The sequence below is a fragment of the Culex pipiens genome, chromosome 3 (assembly GCF_016801865.2).
Source record: "Culex pipiens pallens isolate TS chromosome 3, TS_CPP_V2, whole genome shotgun sequence".
Lineage (NCBI taxonomy): Eukaryota > Metazoa > Arthropoda > Insecta > Diptera > Culicidae > Culex > Culex pipiens.
In genome coordinates this window covers 108,561,403-108,580,282 of record NC_068939.1, presented here as the reverse complement: position 1 = coordinate 108,580,282, position 18,880 = coordinate 108,561,403, and the positions used below count along the sequence as shown (strand labels likewise).

Below are 18,880 nucleotides of genomic sequence, written 5' to 3'. Positions count from 1 at the left end.
CTAAAATGCTCGCAATGCAATTTTTAGTTTTAGTGTTTTTTAAGATTGTCACCTTTATCATAGCATTTAATACCTTCACCTGGATTTTCGTAAAAATAAAACACTTTACAATCCATTCAATATTAAATATATCATGATTTTTGTTGACCCAACGCTAAACGTCAAAGCAGCTCTTTCAAAACAACAAAAGAATTTTGTGGAATTGAGAAAATCAAGGTTTGTTTCAACGCAATTTTTTTGTTGATTATATTCAACAAAAATTTTGTTGATTCAAACCTCGTACAGGCTGATTCTACAAAACATTTTAATCAAAGTTCACAAAAATGCAGGCAATTTAAAGATTTAAATTATTGTTGAACCTCAGAACTGTTAGACATAGACCAAAACGACACAAAATCGTAAAGAAGTGTGTTATCTCGAAAAATAAAATTGTTTTTTGTGTCGTTATTCGGTAATTCGGTAATTTCGGAATACACCCTTCCGGCAGCAGCTGAAGATTCATGCAGTCCCACGTCGCATGTTCGGGTGTAGACCTACGGAAGACCTTGCCGCGAGGATAGGTGAGTAAGACTATACGAGCCACCTACGGCATAATTCCTCGAGCTCCCCAGGTCAACCATAAGCTACCCCAGGTTCTCCGTGCAGGACACATTGGGGGTAGAAAGCGGATAGAATAAGCAAAAGATCAAAGCAGGCCGCGAGGCATACTTTTAAAGTGGTTTGTATCTGCAAAGAACTTCACAAGCACGGGAATTTGCACACGACCTCCCAGTGAATTAATACCGAGCATTAACTATTTTCACACTACTATAACCTAAAATGTCCAAAGCAGCTCAGTAAAACTCACTGGGAGCGTTCCACAATTTAGCCCCATCCGGGGGGAGCTTATCCCTTTGTACCCTCGTGTTTGTTTCCTTTCAACCGCAGAACTAACTATTCTCCTGTTACTAAGGAAACAAAAGGATAAAACATCATGATTTGATGTTCTAACAGGTACGTTCAACTAGCCAGCTGCGAGACCCATCAGCCCGGCCGGGAACCAGTCCATATCTGTCGAGTACAGCATACGGTGTGGTTCACAAAATATCAAATACAGTGATCACAACACTAAGGCTATACATATGAACTGGCGGGATGGAAGCACGTGGACACCTCCCCCCAATAAAATTGTTTTTTGTGTCGTGCTTTTATAATCATATATTATATATTATACATAAAATATTTTCAGATGATTAAGTGCATTGTTGAAAAATCATTATTTGTTTGAAATATTAACCCCGTGAAAAGTTGGGTCAGTAACCTCGTCAAATTAATTTGTCTACAGGATAAAACATGTATTGGCAAATGACAGCTCTGAATTTTATTTGCATAGTATGTTCTGCACAAATAATTTTATGAAAAAAAAATGTTCTGCACATGTTCGCATAAATGTCCCATATGCAAAAAAACAGCAAGCAAAGAAATATGCAAAAAAAAAGTTTTTTCCACACATAAAGCTACGTGTAAAGTTTTCGAGAAAAAACTGGATTTCCCCCTGATTTCTAGAACAAAGTATTGGATGTTTTAGCACAGAGAACAGATGTACATCTAGGCTCTAATTTGTGTGCAAACTAAAAAAATACGTTGCTCTTTTGAATTTTTACACACGTTTTTCAATGCTGTTTGTTCAATGATATACATCTGTTCCCTGTGGTTTTAGGCTTTTCCGAAAGAGCTCACGGTTTTGACCTTAACTGCATCAATAATTCAAAAGTGATGAAAATACATATGGGACATTTATGCATTCAGGGGCAGTGTACAAACTGTTAAACATTTCAAAACAAAAAGATTGATTTAATCATTATCGCTGTCACAAATTATTACGATATGCAAGCTAGATATCCTTTTAAATTTAGGTCTCAAAATGGAAACAATATACTAAAATCACTTCAATTAGGCTTTATCTGGATTTCCTCCAGATTTCTAGAACAAAGAACTGGATATTTTTGGATTTTCTGAAATATCACACGATTTTGAACCAAACTGCATCTACAGTATGTAAAAAAAGTATTTACACCCCTTGGGCACTATGCACATTTTGTGATGAAACAAGTAAAAAATTTAAAGTTTGACAGGAACCTAGTACTACGTTTTGTTCAGAAACTCATGCCAAACATTTTGCTACAAAAAGCTCATGAAAAGATGATTTCTACAAAAAGTTATATAACAAATACTATTACAAAAATAAAAAAGGTGCAAAAAAAGTTTGTACACCTTTCGAAAAATTAACATAAATAATGTTATTTGTCGACAAACCACCATAAATCCAGTCTCCCAACTCCAAATAGGCATCCTTGACTGATTAAAAAAAGAATTTGGATTGAATATAAAGTTTACTAACTACTTAGTGTAAAAGTTTATATAACTCTGGAAATTCTATATAAAACTTATCTAAACTTAATTTTGCAAACTTTTAATTCAACTAAATGTCAATATATTACCATAGAATTGCTAAATAAACATTTTGGAGTGGGTATAACACCGTTTTGGGGGTATTTGTATCGATAGAATAGATTTTTCGTTGGAATTTCGTACCAACCCGGAATTACGTCGTAGGCAAATCCGCCGGCATCCGAACCGGTCCACGATTCACAAGTCTACCTATGTGAAATCGGAAAGGGCATAAAATTTCCGATCTTTTGATACCCAAACATCTAGGTTTTCTTAAAAACCTACGTTTTTAAATACCTAAGCAAAAACGTTGTTATGGTTTCGTTTGAGCAACCTGCCAAAAATGTATGGAATTTCGTAATTTTTGTTCTCGTGGATCAAACTTACTTTTTGCCCAGGTATTTAAAAACGTAGGTTTTAAAGAAAACCTAGATGTTTGGGTATCAAAAGATCGGAAATTCTATGCCCTTTCCGATTCCACATAGGTTGACTTGTGAATCGTGGACCGTTTCGGATGCCGGTGGATTTTCCTACGACGTAATTCCGGGTTGGTACGAAATTCCAACAAAAAATCTATTCTATCGATACAAATACCCCCAAAACGGTGTTATACCCACTCCAAAATGTTTATTTAGCAATTATATGGTAATATATTGACGTTTAGTTGAATTAAAAGTTTGCAAAATTAAGTTTAGATAAGTTTTATATAGAATTTCCAGAGTTATATAAACTTTTATACTAAGTAGTTAGTAAACTTTATATTCAATCCAAATTCTTTTTTTAATCAGTCAAGGATGCCTATTTGGAGTTGGGAGACTGGATTTATGGTGATTTGTCAACAAATAACATTATTTATGTTAATTTTTCGAAAGGTGTACATACTTTTTTTGCACCTTTTTTATTTTCGTAATAGTATTTGTTATATAACTTTTTATAGAAATCATCTTTTCATGAGCTTTTTGTAGCAAAATGTTTGGCATGAGTTTTTGAACAAAACGTAGTACTAGGTTCCTGTCAAACTTTAAATTTTTTACATGTTTCATCACAAAATGTGCATAGTGCCCAAGGGGTGTAAATACTTTTTTTACATACTGTATGACTCAACCACAAAGTTACTCTGTGACTCAACAGTGATGAAAATGCATATGGGGCATTTAACTAGGCATTTTAATATTATTTTGTTGCACAAATAAGATCCATTTCAGTGCTGAAAAGTAGAACTTTTCAGCATTTGTTTTCAAAAGCGTTACTATTCAATTCTGTTAATTTCGGTAGGGAAAAGTAGGCTGTTTTGTCGTTCAACAATGACAGGAAAAGTAAGTAGTTTCATATAATTAATATAAGTATAAGGGACAAAAAAGTTTATCATACCAGCGGCCTTTCATTTCAATCCAAGCATCCCTCGTCTGACAAACTGAACGCGCACACACATGCATGCATGATCTCTCCCACCTTTGCCTTCAGGTTCTGGGTGGATCCATGTTTACATGCTGTCGGGGTTGCATAAAGTTTCGCCCCACACTCGTCGGTCAACTTCCAGCGTAAATGCGTGCGCTCTGTCACGTCCACATTCATTCACACAAGTTCAAGCAAGAAACACAACAAGTTAACTATTTTGTTATTTAGCTTAATCAACAAAGTTTGTAGTAGTTTTTAACTGGAGATGTTCTCGCGAGTTTTTCGTACGGTCGCCGATGGCCGCGGTCGGCGAATTTGGAGGTGAGTCGAAAGTACTAGTCATGCCCGTAATTAGAGATAACTTGTTTCTTTTATCAGCGTTGTAGGTATTGGCGTGGCCGCCGGGGGCACCATTGCGACATACTTGCATCAGCGGGGCGAGGTTCAAATGGCGGCCGGTTACGGGAGGCGGTTCATGGCGGAACCGATTACGCCGAAGGAAGTGCTGGCATCCAAGGACATGAAGGCTCAGATGGAGCTGTTGATCATGAAGATTCAGGCGGACTTTTGCAACGCGCTCGAGGGGGAGGAGAACTTTGGCAAGAAGTTTACCGTTGACCGGTGGGAACGTAGTGAGGGTGGGGGTGGAATCACGTGTGTGCTTCAGGATGGGGACGTGTTTGAAAAGGCCGGGGTGAACATTTCCGTGGTGCACGGGAATCTACCGAAGGGAGCGATCCAACAGATGAGATCGCGGGGGAAACAGCTGGCGGACGGAGAGTTGCCGTTCTTTGCTGCCGGCGTTAGTGCCGTCATTCATCCGCGGAATCCGATGGTGCCAACGATTCACTTCAACTACCGCTACTTTGAGGTGACCGACTCGCAGGGTACTAAGCAGTGGTGGTTCGGAGGTGGAACCGACTTGACGCCATACTACCTGAACGAAGAGGACGCGATCCACTTCCACCGGACGTTGAAGGAAGCCTGCGACGAGCACGACAGCTCGTACTATCCCAAGTTCAAGGCCTGGTGCGACAAGTACTTCTTCATTCCCCATCGCAACGAGTGCCGCGGAGTCGGAGGTATCTTCTTCGATGACCTTGACGAGCCCGACCAGGAGAGCGCGTTCAACTTCGTTTCGTCGTGCGCCCACTCCGTCATCCCGTCGTATCTGCCGCTGGTGAAGAAACACAAGAACGAAGCCTACGGAGACCGCGAACGCCAGTGGCAACTGCTGCGAAGGGGACGGTACGTCGAGTTCAACCTGATCTACGATCGCGGAACCAAGTTTGGTCTGTACACGCCCGGTGCACGCTACGAAAGTATCCTGATGTCGCTGCCACTGACGGCGGTAAGTTTATTTTTAAATCTCAAGTCGAGTTGGATCAACTACAAATATTCTTGCTTTTTCAGAAATGGGAATACATGAACCTGCCCCCAGCGGACAGCAAGGAGAGTGAGATTACACACGTACTGAAAAACCCGAAAGAGTGGTTACAGATGCCTCAGAAACAATAAGCATTTATTCCTGTTGATTTTTTTTATACAAACCTGCAATTAAAGTTTACTTCAAGAAGTTCAACGCAATCTGTTCTGCCTCGGTCAGTGTTATATCACTAAGCGTTTCCGCAATCTTGCGCTTCTTGGATGGTTTCTTCTTACTTACCACCGGCTTGTCGTCTACTTGCCTTTCCTCCTCCTCCTCCCCGGCACCATTACCGTACACCTTGTCCGGATCTGGCAGCCAGTTCAAATCAACGCTGTGATCATCGTCACTTGCAAACTCATCCACTTCCTCCTGCTCTTCCTCGTCTTCCTCGGTCTTACGCTTGAGCTTTTCCTTCTTCGCGATTCGCTTCGCCTTCTGCAGGTTCTTGTACCGTTCCTTGTCTTCCGCATCCGCGGCCCGCAACTGCGCACGTGCCTTCTCGATATCATACGCCTCCTCTTGAACGACTTCCTCCACCGTATTGCCACCGTCGTCAAACACGATCTTTTTATTCGTCACCAGTGCCTTCTTCAGCAGTTTCACCTTTGTGAGCTTCTTCTTCGACTCTTTTTTCTCCACCGGAACCTCTTCGGAACTTTCCTCGATACTGTCCAGGTCAACGTCGTTGGCGTTCTTCTTCTTCACCGTAAACAACTCATCATCGCTGCCGTCCTCCCCATCATCCCCATCGTCCACCGTTACCTTAACATCCGTCTTGACATTCTTCGCCTTGTCACCGCCCTTCCGTGCGAGGAACCTCACCCGCGGCGTCACCAGCAATCCCAGCGACTTGGCGAACGCGTCCAGATCCAGCTTGGACACATCGAACACACTCTTGTCCTTCATCAGTGCCACCGACTTGACGTACGCCACGAACGCTCGCTTGGCCGTGTCCTTTAGCTCCGGAGATTGCGCCAAAAACGACTGAATCTTGACCAGCGGCGAAAACAGCTGCTTCGGATCGACGTTGATCTTGTTGATCGGCACCTTGGTCCGGCCTAGCATCGCCACCACGCCCTCCTCTTCCTGCGGCAGCAGCACCAGCAAACTCTCGCCGGCCGTGTTCAGCCGGGCCGTTCGTCCCGCCCGGTGGATGTACTGCGTCGCGTCCTCCGGACAGTCTAGCTGCACCACCCAGTTCACCTTGGGGAAGTCGAGGCCGCGCGAGGCCACGTCCGTCGCCATCAGGCACACGTTGCTGCGCGAGCAAAACTCGGCGTAGATTTTGTTGCGCTTCTCCTGGTTCATGCCACCGTACAGTGGCAGCAGCAGGATGCTCGGCCGCAGCTTGCGGAATATCTCGTAGTGGTAGCGGACCTGAAAGAGGGAAGGGATTAAGATCGATGCGATTTTTGGAAGATTCGCAAACAACTCACCTGTTTGCAGGTCGCAAAGAATACGATTATCTTCTGCTTCGAGTGGGACTTCAGGAAGGACCACAACATCGTCAGCTTCTCGCTCAACTCAACCGTAACGTAGTTTTGCTGCAGCCGGCTCGGGGTCGTGTACTCTTCCTTCTCGTGGGGCGCAATGTACACGGGATCGGTGAGGTTGAGCCGCGCCAGGTCTTTGACGGATTTGGTTTGCGTAGCCGAGAAAAGCAACGTTTGTCGCGTCGTTGGCAGGTTTTCGATGATGGCATTCATGGCCGTCTGGAATCCCATGTCCAGGCAGCGGTCCGCTTCGTCGAGGACAAGCACCTTCAGGTTGGTGCAGTCGAACAGTGGGTTCGTGTCCATGTGCTGCAGCAACCGACCCGGAGTGCAGATGATTATGTTCAGCTGATGCAACCGACTCTTCTCGAACTTTAGGTTCTGGCCACCGATGATGAGTCCGGTTGTAAAGTCGTGATTTTTGCCGATCTTGGCAACCGTTTCGAATATCTGCAACGCCAACTCCCGGGTCGGAGTGATGATCAGCGCGCCCAGTCCGTCCAACCGTGTCCATCGATTCGTGTACAGCTTCTCAAACACGGGAATGAGGAAGGCCAGCGTTTTTCCGCTGCCCGTTTTGGCCGCCGCAAGGATGTCTTTCCCCTGGAGCGCCGGCAGGATCGATTGCCGCTGAATGGCCGTCGGAACGCGGTACTGTCCCTGGGCCAACCCCTGTACGGTCTTCTTCGATAGGGGAAAATCGCCAAACTTGCTGGTCTCGTCAACCTTCGCAGTGGAGTACAGCTCGCTAAGCCGGGTGATCTCAGCTTCCTCGTCCTTTACCGAAAACTTGAACCGATCCGGCTTTGGCTTCTGCTTCGGTTTACCGACTTTACCGTTCGGTTTCTCACCCTTAGAAGGTTTACCTTTAAAGGGGCGCTTGACTTTCTCCTTGAATTTGGCCATTTTCACACAAATTACACACGAAAAGCGGAGAAAACCAACGGGAACCTGCTACAAAAGTGAATGTTGTCACTCGCGGTAGAAACACGTGAAGTTTGCGACGGCAACACGCGCGATCAAAACATTCCGATTTTGACAGCCGAACTGTGCAGCCCGAGCAGAAAAGTGTGCTGACAACGCATCGCAGTGTAAATCTGGCAACACTGCCAATCAGCTGTTTTATGCGTGTTATGCTGCCGACGGGTTTGTTTTATGCTTTTTGTTTACAAACACGTTACCGTTAGCATCGTGTGCATGCTTGCAAGTGGCGCTTCAGCGAATTTATTTTAGGATTTCTAGTGCCTTTTGTACAGATTCTAAGATTAAAATGTGTGTAAACGGTTTCGTTTGTCGCTTGTGTTCCATGGAATCGACAAAATCCATCGATTTAGAAGCAACAAGCAACGTTGGTTTAAAGAAAATGTTTGATGTTTTTATGTTTCCAAAGGTAAGAATTCATTATAATGCGACTATCAATTAAATTTCAAGGGCTCATTTACAAATTACAGAAGCTGCAGCTACCCCACTCAATTTGCGAAGAATGCTCGAACCAAGCACAAACCTGCTACAGATTCTTCCAACTAATCATTCAGTACATCGAAGCCAATGACTCAACTCAAGAACCACAAAACGATGCAGAAGAAACACTTCAAACCTGTGATGTTTGCCATTCAGCCTTTACAACCGACCTCGACCTGGAACGCCACCGAAAGCTCGTCCACATCGGTCTGGTTAACCGAAACTTCCAGTGTCTCACCTGCAGAAAGCACTTCAAAACCAACCGAGGCTTGCAACAGCACACGAATCATTGCCAAAATTCCACCGGGAACGAATCATTCCACTGCACGCACTGCTCTCGAGACTTTGCGACCGGCACGAGCTACACGAACCACGTGAGGAGCTGCCACGCGGAAGCGATTTGCTATTTCTGCGATCACGGATGGAGTACGGAGCAGAAGCTGCTGGACCACGTTCGCGAGGCCCACAAGGACAAGCTGTTCAGCTGCAAGCGATGCTCCAAGACGGAACGGTTGAGGAAAACGCTGAACCGACACGTTCGGTTGGTGCACGGAGTTTTGGTCAGGGAATTTTACTGCGGGCACTGTGAGATGACCTTTGAGGATGTTTCTTCGTTGAGCGAGCACATCCAGGGGAGTCACGCGAACTTGGAGGAAGCTGGACGCGCTTACGAAGAGTTGCTGAACGATTCGCTGTTTCCGAAAGAGGTTGGGCTGGACATGGAACAGGACAGAGAAGAGCAGGAGGAGCATCAGGAAACGTTTTTGAAGCATTTCAATCTGGTTCGGAGTGCAAACTCCGCAGGCAAATCCAAACCCAACCCAAATAAGATGATTCTGGAGGAGTTTCTGGACGAGGCATTTGAAAACGACCAAATTTGGACCAAGTACATTGCAGGAGGTGAAGAATACCTCATCGATAACTACGAATTCTACCTCGATGGACCGTCACAAGCCGCCGCAAGCAATTACAAATGTCCTCGATGTGAGGAAGGATTCAACAAGCAATGTCACTTACATTGCCACTTGGCTGAGCAACACAACATTCGGTGTTTAATTTGCAACGATTGTGGAGCCAACTTCAACCGCATCAACGAGTACAAAAGCCATCGCCAAGAGCACCTGAAGGACAATACTAAATTCAGGGAAAACGTAATTCCCGAAGCCGAGGAAGCCTTGTCCCTGGTGCAGCGAGAGGAGAAAGAATACGTCCTAACGGAACACGAGAAGGGTTACACTTTCACCTGCAAACTGTGCGAACGAACGTTTGCGAAAAAGTGCAACCTTGAAAAGCATCAATGCTCGTTCTACAACGGTCAGCCAAAAGCAACCCCAAACAGCACTCCCTCAACATCGAGCGACAGCCTGTTCTGCACGCTGTGCGACCGCAAGTTCACCTCCATTTCCGGCCTCAAGTACCACCTGAAGCGGCATACCGACGTTAAAGCGTTCCCCTGCTTGTACTGCAACCAAAAGTTCACCGCCAACTCCAACCTGAACGCCCACATCCGGAACGTCCACAGCGAGAGCAAGAACCACGTGTGCCCCCACTGCGAGCTGCGGTTCGCCGGGAAGGACCACCTGACCAAGCACATCCGGTCGCGGCACGAAAAGGATCGCGCCTTTGCGTGCTCGGAATGCTCGAAGAGTTACTTTCAGAAATCTCACCTAAACGACCACGTGGCAGCGGTCCACTCGGGCTACAAGGCGTTCTCGTGCGAGCAGTGCGGCGCTTCGTACAGCGGCAAGGGCTCCCTGCGAAGACACGTGGCCAAAGCGCACAATAAATGCGAATAAAGAGCTTCTTGCGATTAAAACATATTGCAGACGATTTTATTGCAGAGTTATCATTAATTTCGCATTATGTTTAAGAAAAAATGTTATAAGGAAAGTTCACACAACTGTTTGGCGAATGATATCTCATCCGCCAGGACATCTTCAATCAGACTTTCACCGATAAAGATTGTGCACGAACGCTTGCAGTTGCAGAGTTCAGCCAGCGTCGCATCCTGCTTGCAGTCTTTATCTAGGATGTGCAGCTCTTCGAGGGTGGCCATGCAGGCAACGGGGATCAACGCAGCGATGTGGTTCTGTGAATATTTAAACTGTATGAGGAATTGAGTTTGTTTAAAATTGATGTTGGCTTACCTCGGACGCTTTGTTCAGATAAAGGTAAAGTTTACGCAACTTTAGCATCGTTAAGATGCTCGCTATAACGGATTGATCTGTTTCGCGAATTTCGATCGCCAGATGTTGCATTGTGCTTTGCCAAGCGTTGGCAATTTCTTGCACCTCGTGCCAGTCGAAGGTTCTTGTCGTTAACATCAATAACGTGAGATTAGGGAACTTTTCTGTGAGGATCGATACATTGACTTTGATTGTACCTCCGATGCAGAGAGAATCTAAAGACGGAAGTGCTGCCTCCACAGTTAAAAACTGTTCCGTTCTTACGAATATACTCAGAGAGCGCAAGTTTGTCATTCGATGAATATCATCGAAGATTTGTGAGAAGTGCTCAACAGTGAACGTTCCACCCAAGGTCAAATCATCGACGGATGTAAGTGCAAAAGCTGCACGGAAAACTGAAATGCCGTCGTTCACAAATAACCCCAACTTCCGCAAATTCTTAATTTGCTGCAAACACCGCAAAAGACTCAACATATTTGGAATCTTCGTTTGACGTTGGGGGAATCGCAGCGTGAGCGATTTCAAATTTTCAAACCGGCAAACGTAAAATTTGGTCAGCAACCGAGGCAGCAACTCCAAATCAAGGCTCACAAGCCTCGGCGCGACCTCCTTCAGCAACTCCATCATCCTAACGTAACGGCAGCCGATGGTCAGACGGCGCAAGTTGGGCAACAGTCCTCGGCACAGCCGCAGATATGACGAAAGTGCTTTGCTGAGGTCAAGCTTATCAGCTTTCACCAGCAGCTCCTCGACCGCTCCAAAGGGACGCAAAAGTTCCAGCAATGCTCCGTCGTTAGCACGCATGCAATAAAACCTGAGATGTTTCACATTCTCCGCCAGCGGTTCCAGCCACCGAGCGTTGAAGCCTTTCGGCAGGCCAAACCTTACTGCATCAAAAGTCAGTGCAGCATAATTCCGGTTTTGGGCCCATTCCTCAGTATTGCTGAATTGCAAGCCCTGAATACGTAGCTTCACGCGGTCCTTGAGCAGGTAGAACATCAACTCGTTCCAACGGTGACTGACGGCGGACGCTTGCACCAGTTGGCGAAAGGTGAGCTTCCGGAAGATCATCAACAGAATCTAGACCAAGAAGCTTTCGTTATATTTGAGAGGTCCGAATTAAACCAAACCACCTACCTCGTTCGGCAGGTGTTCGATGAACGTTTCCTCTACACCACCGATTTCTTTACGCTGGTCTACTTCCATTTTTGGTCACGGGTTGTGGCCGTTCCGAAGAGTCCGATTCCGCGAAGCTGTGACTCGCGCAAGGAAAGCAGCAGAAAAAGCCTGCTGCGATTTTAACTTTTTGACAGTTATTACGGTTATTACCCGTTATTAAGCTATGAACAAGATTGTCCGTTCGACGCAGTGGTGAACGCAGAACGCTGTGCCAGTTCGATTTTTCCATCAACTGTCAGTCGAACAATCTACAGGGGTTGCTTTGTTCAATGGTCGATGACTGGCAGGCTATCATATATGATGACAGGCGCAAAATTTTGCGTTTGCGTCCAGGCCTGATGGACAATCTTGTTCTTACCTTTACCGGCCGCTCAAATGTTATTTACGTAACGTACGTAGGGGAGTGTGGGGTAATTTGGACACCCTAAGGAAATTGCTCTGTCACGGGCTGTATGGATATTTTAAAGGAATGTGGATGACACCAGAGGATAATAGAGACCATATTTGATGGAAAAATTTCATTCATTTCGATAAATTTTGATGAAAAACCCATTTTTATCACAAAAATTAAAAGGTGTCCAAATTACCCCCACATTTTTGTGTGGGGGTAATATGAACACCCCTATGGGGTAATTGGGTACTAAAGCCCTATGTCAATTTTTATGTACAACGGTAAAAAACACGATTAAAAACCATTTCTGATCACTTTTATTCATTTTAATGCAAAATTTTTTTTTGACTAGACAACATTTTTCCGATATATCAACTATGGTCCCCTTGGAACAAGCTGTCAAGTAGGAGCTTTTCTGTCAAGATGGACCGCGAGGTTTATTTTTCAAAATTGATTTAAAAATCCATTTTAAACTCTTTGTGGTCGTACAAAGGGTCATTGTACTCAGAAAAATAAGCTTTATCGCTGTAAACAATAATATCAGCAATCTAAGCTTCATTTTAGGACCCAATTTGGACATGCCTTGTGGGGTAATATGGACATACCTTGTGGGGTAATATGAACACCTTTTTTGGGGTAATTTGGACACATGTTGAAGAATAAGTTTAACATTTGATTTTTGAGTATGTTTTTTATCCTTCAACCTGGTTTTGTAATTGCTTTATATTTTGAAGTGTTGTTTTGCTCACAATATTTCATCAAAGGTTTAAATAATGATTTTGTGATAGAACTATAATTCAACAGGAAGATAACAAATAGTTCAGTGTAGTATACATAATTTAATCATTAATACTGAAATGATTTAAACATTGATTCTACATTAGTCACAAGTATAGTTTCTAGTGATTAAGGTATCGTTTATGTTTATATAAATCTAGATATAAATCAATCTTTATATTGAATTTATTAGCCTGAAAATATCATTTTTTCAATTTTACATTCTGTAGCCCTTCAAATTTAAGTTCTCATTGCTCACATTCCTTTTTGATTGTTTTGACATATTAAATCCCTCTAAATTTATCTAAATCCCTTTAAAAACTCATCCATGTATGAAAGTTACTTTTTTGTTGCCTGACAGGTAGACTTTCAGGTATGTCCAAATTACCCCACAAGCCATGTCCAAATTACCCCCATAGCATATTCTATCATAAATTGCAATTTTTGATGATAAAAATGGATAAAATGCACAATTTTTATACGTACATATCTCAGGCATCGTCCAAGCAACCCCCTTAAACAAAAAATGTCCACTTTTTTGCCATATAACCCCTGCAAAACCTTATTCCCTAACCTTCAAATATTAGAATTTAAGACAGTGCCAACCGGCCTTTGGAAACTTTTACATATTATACCAAAACTATCTAACCTATTCCATCTTTTTTGATTTGTCCATACTCCTAGGCCATTACTAGTACTAGCCGATTCTATGACAAATTCCGGAATTCCATTTCCCGGAATGGACGTTTTCCGGAATGGACATTATCCGGAATGGACATTTTCCGGAATGGACGTTATCCGGAATGGACATTATCCGGAATGGACGTTATCCGGAATGAAATTTCCCGGAATGGACGTTTCCCGGAATGGACGTTTCCCGGAATGGACATTTCCTGGAAAATTAGTTTTTTTATTACCTGATATGAGAATGAATGGAATCTTGCCTACTCGCTCACTTATGGTTAAGAATTATTTAGTTTCTACCCCGTTGGTTTCACCTATAGTCACCTATAGTCACATTGAAGGAACTCGATATTTTGACAACAATATGAATGATAAATACATGAATGATAAAAAGAAAGTGAAATGTTCGGACATGACCAATAGAAGCAAGCGTTGACTATTGAAACAATACTTTATCAACCCCCACGAGATGTAACAATGTAGATCGATAGATATTAGACAAATACTAGATGTTTTCAACATTCTTTCAATGTGTTGTTATGTAAGAATTTTCCCTTCTTTTGTTAATCATTTGACTTACGTGACTGAATTGTACCAAATTTTACTATAAAGCAGAATGCTTATTTTCAAAGAAGGGAAAACCTCAAAAAAATAAAAAGCTTTTCAGAAAAACAATGTGTAATGTGTCCTGTCAAGAAAATAAATAGCTTGAGTGTATTTTTAAAGAATGAAAAACCTCAAAGAAGTACACATTATACATTGATTTTCTGAAAAGTTTTTTTTTATTTTCTAAAGGTTTTCCCTTCTTTGAAAATAATCATTCTGCTTTATAGTAATTTTTTTTTTTTGAAAGTAATCATTCGGCTTTATAATAAAATTTGGTAGAATTTAGTCTCAAAAGTCAACTGATTAACACAAGAAGGAAAATCTGTTACACGAAATTCCATCACATCGATTAAAGATCGTGTATTTCAAAATACACATTATACTTTGATCTTCTGATAGCTTTTTTTTCTTGAGATTTTCCCTTCTTTAAAAATACACGATCTTGCATCGAAATAATGGGATTTTATGTAAGAATTTTCCTTTCTTTTGTTAATTCTACTAAATTTCAACTAGTTTTTCGTTATGGAGCTCTGCACTATAAAGAAGAATGTTTTTTTTTAAAGAAGGGAAATTCTGTAGAAAAAAAGCTTTCAGAAAATCAATGTATAATGTGTATTTTCTTGAGGTTTTCCCTTCTTTAAAAATACACGATCTTTAATCGATGTGATGGAATTTCGTGTAAGAGATTTTTCTTCCTGTGTTAATCAGTTGACTTTTGTGACTAAATTCCATAAAATTTTATTATAAAGCAGAATTTTTATTTTCAAAGAAGGGAAAACCTCTAGAAAATAAACAGCTTTTCAGAAAATCAATGTATAATGTGTACTTCCTCGAGGTTTTTCATTCTTTAAAAATACACTCAAGCTATTTATTTTCTTGAGGTTTTCTCTCTTTGAAAATAATCATCCTGCTTTATAGTAAAATTTGGTAGAATTTAGTCTCAATAGTTAACTGATTAACACATAAAGGGAAATTTCTTACGCGAAATTCCATCACATTGATAAAAGATCGTGTATTTTTAAAGAAGGGAAAACCTCAAGAAAATACACATTATACATTGATTTTCTGAAAAACTTTTCATTTTCTAGAGGTTTTCCCTTCTTTGAAAATAAACATTCTGCTTTATAGTAAATAAAAATAAAATAAATTGTTCGCTCTACAGCATTGCCTTGGCGTTCTCGATTGCGAGATTTCTACTCGAAACTAGGTGTCCGAAGGCTAGATTGTTGAGGCAATTGCAAACCTCGTTTTACACCTGAGCTTCCATTCACCCCGGGATTCGAACTGACGACTTTTGGATTGTGAGTTCAACTGTCTACCAGCGACTAAACCGAGACAGGATCCAGAGAGACGAATCTTACACCTGGACTGAGCTATCGATCTAACCTCTAGGTTAGACCGGGGCAAATATTTACTTCCCGTCCGACGGAAGGCATGATCAGACAAATCTCGTCTCGAAAAATGCCACCACCGGGACCGTCTAGAATCGAACCCAGGCCGACTGGGTGAGAGGCAACTTCGATTGCCCCTACACCACGGTTCCCGGACTCCTAAAAAAAGTACACATTATACATTGAATTTCTGAAAAGATTTTTATTTTCCTGAGGTTTGGTATTCAATACCAACTTAAAATTGGTAGAATTTATTCACAAAAGTCAACTGACTAACAAAAGAAGGGAAAATTCTTACATAACAACACATTGAAAGAATGTTAAAAACATCTAGTGTTTGTCTAATATCTATCGATCTACATTGTTACATCTCGTGGTGGTTGATAAAGTATTGTTTCAATAGTCAACGCTAGCATCTATTGGTCATGTCCGAACATTTCACTTTCTTTTTATCATTCATGTATTTATCATTCATATTGTTGTCAAAATATCGAGTTCCTTCAATGTGACTAGGTCAAACCAACGGGGTACAAACTAAATAATTCTTAACCACAAGTAAGCGAGTAGGCCTCGGAGTAGGCAAGATTCCATTTATTCTCATATCAGGTAATATAAAAAAAAAACTAATTTTCCGGGAAATGTCCATGCCGGGAAACGTCCATTCCGGGAAATTTCATTCCGGATAACGTCCATTCCGGATAATGTCCATTCCGGATAACGTCCATTCCGGAAAACGTCCATTCCGGATAATGTCCATTCCGGGAAATGGAATTCCGGAAATTGTCATAGAATCTACTAGCCTTAAGGCTAATTATCACTTAAATTGCCGTTTTCACTTTATATCCGAAGAAAACGTGATTTTTAAAGGGGTGTCCAAATTACCCCCACTGTCCATATTACCCCAAACTCCCCTACACTGTAACTGAAAATCGCACTTTGCTGAGTTCGTTTTCGCACTTTTTCATACGATTTTTAGTTCGACTGCGATTACACAAAAAAGTGTAATCGCAGTTGAACTGAAAAAATCGTAGGAAAAAGTGCGAAAACGAACTCAGCAAAGTGCGATTTTCAGTTACAGTGTAACGCACGAAGAAATGACGGCATGTGCACTCAAAATTTGAATTAGTCAAGCATACAAAAATCAAAATTCACACAAAATCCAGAAAACACACGATGAGTCTTTTGGCCCTTTTGGCGATCCACGCTCCATACAAAAAAGTTTTTTTTTTATATGGACAATTGGGTACTAAACTGCCCATGTTCGCATAAATGTCCCATATGCAAAAACAGCAAGCTGAGAAAAACGCATTTAAAGTTTGTCCCACACATAAGGCTACGTGTTAAGTTTTCGTAAAAAAAATGGATTTCCTCCTGATTTCTAGAAAAAAGTACTGGATGTTATAGGTTTTTCTGAAAGAGCACACGATTTTGAACCATACTGCATCAATAACTCAAATACGATGAAAATGCATATGGGACATTTATGCGATCATGGGCAGTAAAGCCCTATGTAAATTTTTATGTAAACGAAGTTGACTTTATAGCTGTCGGCCACCATTGCTAGTACCAACCACTAGTGTCTTCCTTTTATCTACAAGGACTTCGCCGCCCTGGGCTCCTAAGTGTATGAAAGTATGGCACGGAGCGACGGCGCCGAATACCCATATTTACACAAAGAATTTTAGAGCGCCCGCCGCGGGATTCGAACCGGCGACCTCTGGATTGTGAGTCCAGTGCTCGGTCCGATTGATCCACACGGGCGGGCCAAAACAACGGTAAAAATCACGATTAAAAACCATTTCTGATCACTTTTTTTCATTTTAATGCAAAAAAAAAATATTGGCAAGACAACATTTTTTCGATGGATCAACTATGGTTTCCTTGGAAAGAGCTGTCAAGTAGGACCGCGAGGTTAATTTTTCAAAATTGATTTAAAAATCCATTTCAAACTCGTTGTGGTTGTACAAAGGGTCATTGTACTCAGAAAAATAAGCTTTATCGCTGTAAACAATATCAGCAATGTATGCTTAATTTTAGGACCCAATTGGGTCTTGAAATCTGGAGTTTTTTTTTTAAAAAAAAGGTCCAATAAACCAAATTTCCAGTTTTTGCTATAGGTTTTTTTTTTTAAACCGCCTTGAGTCAGAGGTATTAAAAACACCCAAAAAGCTAAAACTGAGAATTTGGTTTATTGGACCTTTAAAAAAACCCCAGAAATTCAGCTTAAATTTGTGATAACATTGTTCACAACGATAAAGCTTATTTTTCTGAGTATTATTATCCTTTATACGACCGCAAAGGATTAAAAATGGATTTAAAAATCAATTTTCAAAAATTAACTTTGCGGCTCTTTTTGACAGAAAAGCCCGACTTAATTCAACCATCAGACTGATAGGCAATCAAACGTCAAAATTACCCCCCACTAGAGGGCGCTCAAACTTGGGGTGATGTTTTCATTATAACCTACAGCGAGTAAATTGGTTTGAAATTTGAAATTGTTTTACTTCATCATAAAATCGACATTAATAGCAAATTATACCATTTTCAGGTAAGAAATACATAGCTTAATTGATATAAACGAAAATATTTTTGTGATGGTCGATTTAACCTGTTCATTATCTGATTCAAAATAAGGGAATGTTTTAATTAACCAAAACATAACTAATCAATTGAGAATGTAGATTATTCAAGTGGACAATTATTTTTTAAAGTCACTTCTACCATAAAAGCAAAGATCTGCTTGAAAAATGATAATTGGATTGATTTTCAAAATTAGCAATCTAACCTCATTCTCGCGTTTTCAATCCGGATCTCAGAATTTTCAATGAAAAAGGCAACTTAGCAAAAAAATCAAAAAGTCAGTCGATAGAACTTTTTATTTCTTACCTCCTGTTAACTTTATTTTATTCCAAAAGATCAATTTTCTTTTAAAAAACCTTAAAATAGTTTTCACTCCCCTTTGCACTTATCGCGCAAAACCGTAAACGTAACCTTGCACCAAAATTCTCCTACTCGAATGTAGGTGGCGAATAGAGTTTTTAGCTTTGGTTTTGGGGGCCTATCGGAGCGTTACATTTGTCAGAGGTTACTTGACACCTCGTTCCAAGGGGACCATAGTTGATCCATCGAAAAAATGTTGTCTTGTCATTTACTTATTTTTTTCATGGAAATGAAAAAAAGTGATAAGAAATTGTTTTTAATCGTGTTTTTTACCGTTGTACTTAAACATTTACATAGAGCTTTAGGACCCTATTGTCCACGAAAAAAGGAGGGGGGGGAACTTATTCTCCATACAAACTTTGGAGAAAAACCATTCGGCCCTGTCAAAAAAAAAAATCAAAGTGAACATGTTTCTGAAAACTCCACATTTTATGCTTTCCCTGTGTTTGAACCTGCGCAGACTAATTGGCCCCCCCCCCCCCCCTCCTTTTTTCGTGGACAATAGGGTCCTAAAG

The 18,880-nt window shown here is 41.4% G+C and overlaps 4 protein-coding genes and 1 non-coding gene across 6 annotated transcripts; 2 read left to right on the top strand and 3 right to left on the bottom strand.

Annotated features, from left to right (window-relative positions):
- The first annotated feature begins 3,938 nt into the window (after window positions 1–3,938).
- LOC120421491 (oxygen-dependent coproporphyrinogen-III oxidase) lies at window positions 3,939–5,410 on the top strand. The gene is made up of 3 exons (XM_039584710.2): window positions 3,939–4,149; window positions 4,207–5,179; window positions 5,242–5,410. The coding sequence occupies exons 1-3, from the start codon at window positions 4,094–4,096 to the stop codon at window positions 5,344–5,346; spliced, it is 1,134 nt and encodes a 377-aa protein (XP_039440644.1). The 5' UTR covers window positions 3,939–4,093; the 3' UTR covers window positions 5,347–5,410.
- On the bottom strand, window positions 5,323–7,790 carry LOC120421488 (probable ATP-dependent RNA helicase DDX10). The gene is made up of 2 exons (XM_039584706.2): window positions 6,694–7,790; window positions 5,323–6,634 (listed from the first exon to the last, which is right to left on the bottom strand). Exons 1-2 carry the CDS (start codon window positions 7,654–7,656, stop codon window positions 5,393–5,395), a joined length of 2,205 nt encoding a protein of 734 aa, XP_039440640.1. The 5' UTR covers window positions 7,657–7,790; the 3' UTR covers window positions 5,323–5,392.
- Window positions 7,791–7,933: 143 nt separating this feature from the next.
- LOC120421489 (zinc finger protein 184-like) lies at window positions 7,934–10,042 on the top strand. 2 transcript variants are annotated; one of them, XM_039584708.1, is made up of 3 exons: window positions 7,935–8,140; window positions 8,202–8,408; window positions 8,456–10,041. In XM_039584708.1, the coding sequence occupies exons 2-3, from the start codon at window positions 8,299–8,301 to the stop codon at window positions 10,005–10,007; spliced, it is 1,662 nt and encodes a 553-aa protein (XP_039440642.1). In that variant the 5' UTR covers window positions 7,935–8,140; window positions 8,202–8,298; the 3' UTR covers window positions 10,008–10,041. The 2 variants fall into 2 exon arrangements, with proteins under 2 accessions (XP_039440641.1, XP_039440642.1); XM_039584707.1 differs by having other exon boundaries at window positions 7,934–8,140; window positions 8,202–10,042.
- LOC120421490 (uncharacterized) lies at window positions 10,028–11,862 on the bottom strand. Its single transcript, XM_039584709.2, has 3 exons — window positions 11,535–11,862; window positions 10,359–11,477; window positions 10,028–10,300 (listed from the first exon to the last, which is right to left on the bottom strand). Exons 1-3 carry the CDS (start codon window positions 11,601–11,603, stop codon window positions 10,091–10,093), a joined length of 1,398 nt encoding a protein of 465 aa, XP_039440643.1. The 5' UTR covers window positions 11,604–11,862; the 3' UTR covers window positions 10,028–10,090.
- Window positions 11,863–17,112: 5,250 nt separating this feature from the next.
- On the bottom strand, window positions 17,113–17,186 carry Trnav-cac (transfer RNA valine (anticodon CAC)). Its single transcript has one exon. It is a non-coding gene; the product is annotated as a tRNA-Val (tRNA).
- Between the last annotated feature and the right edge of the window lie 1,694 nt (window positions 17,187–18,880).

Excerpts from the sequence above, each read along its gene's own strand:
- LOC120421490 (XM_039584709.2), bottom strand. The coding sequence starts at position 11,603 with ATGGAAGTAGACCAGCGTAAAGAAATCGGTGGTGTAGAGGAAACGTTC. Across the intron at positions 11,478-11,534 it reads TCGAACACCTGCCGAACGAG|ATTCTGTTGATGATCTTCCG; the intron begins GTAGGTGGTTTG and ends TTCTTGGTCTAG. Across the intron at positions 10,301-10,358 it reads ATCTGAACAAAGCGTCCGAG|AACCACATCGCTGCGTTGAT; the intron begins GTAAGCCAACAT and ends AAATATTCACAG.
- LOC120421488 (XM_039584706.2), bottom strand. The coding sequence starts at position 7,656 with ATGGCCAAATTCAAGGAGAAAGTCAAGCGCCCCTTTAAAGGTAAACCT. Across the intron at positions 6,635-6,693 it reads TCTTTGCGACCTGCAAACAG|GTCCGCTACCACTACGAGAT; the intron begins GTGAGTTGTTTG and ends TCCCTCTTTCAG.
- LOC120421489 (XM_039584707.1), top strand. The coding sequence starts at position 8,021 with ATGTGTGTAAACGGTTTCGTTTGTCGCTTGTGTTCCATGGAATCGACA. Across the intron at positions 8,141-8,201 it reads ATGTTTTTATGTTTCCAAAG|AAGCTGCAGCTACCCCACTC; the intron begins GTAAGAATTCAT and ends TACAAATTACAG.
- LOC120421491 (XM_039584710.2), top strand. The coding sequence starts at position 4,094 with ATGTTCTCGCGAGTTTTTCGTACGGTCGCCGATGGCCGCGGTCGGCGA. Across the intron at positions 4,150-4,206 it reads CGCGGTCGGCGAATTTGGAG|CGTTGTAGGTATTGGCGTGG; the intron begins GTGAGTCGAAAG and ends TTCTTTTATCAG. Across the intron at positions 5,180-5,241 it reads TGTCGCTGCCACTGACGGCG|AAATGGGAATACATGAACCT; the intron begins GTAAGTTTATTT and ends TTGCTTTTTCAG.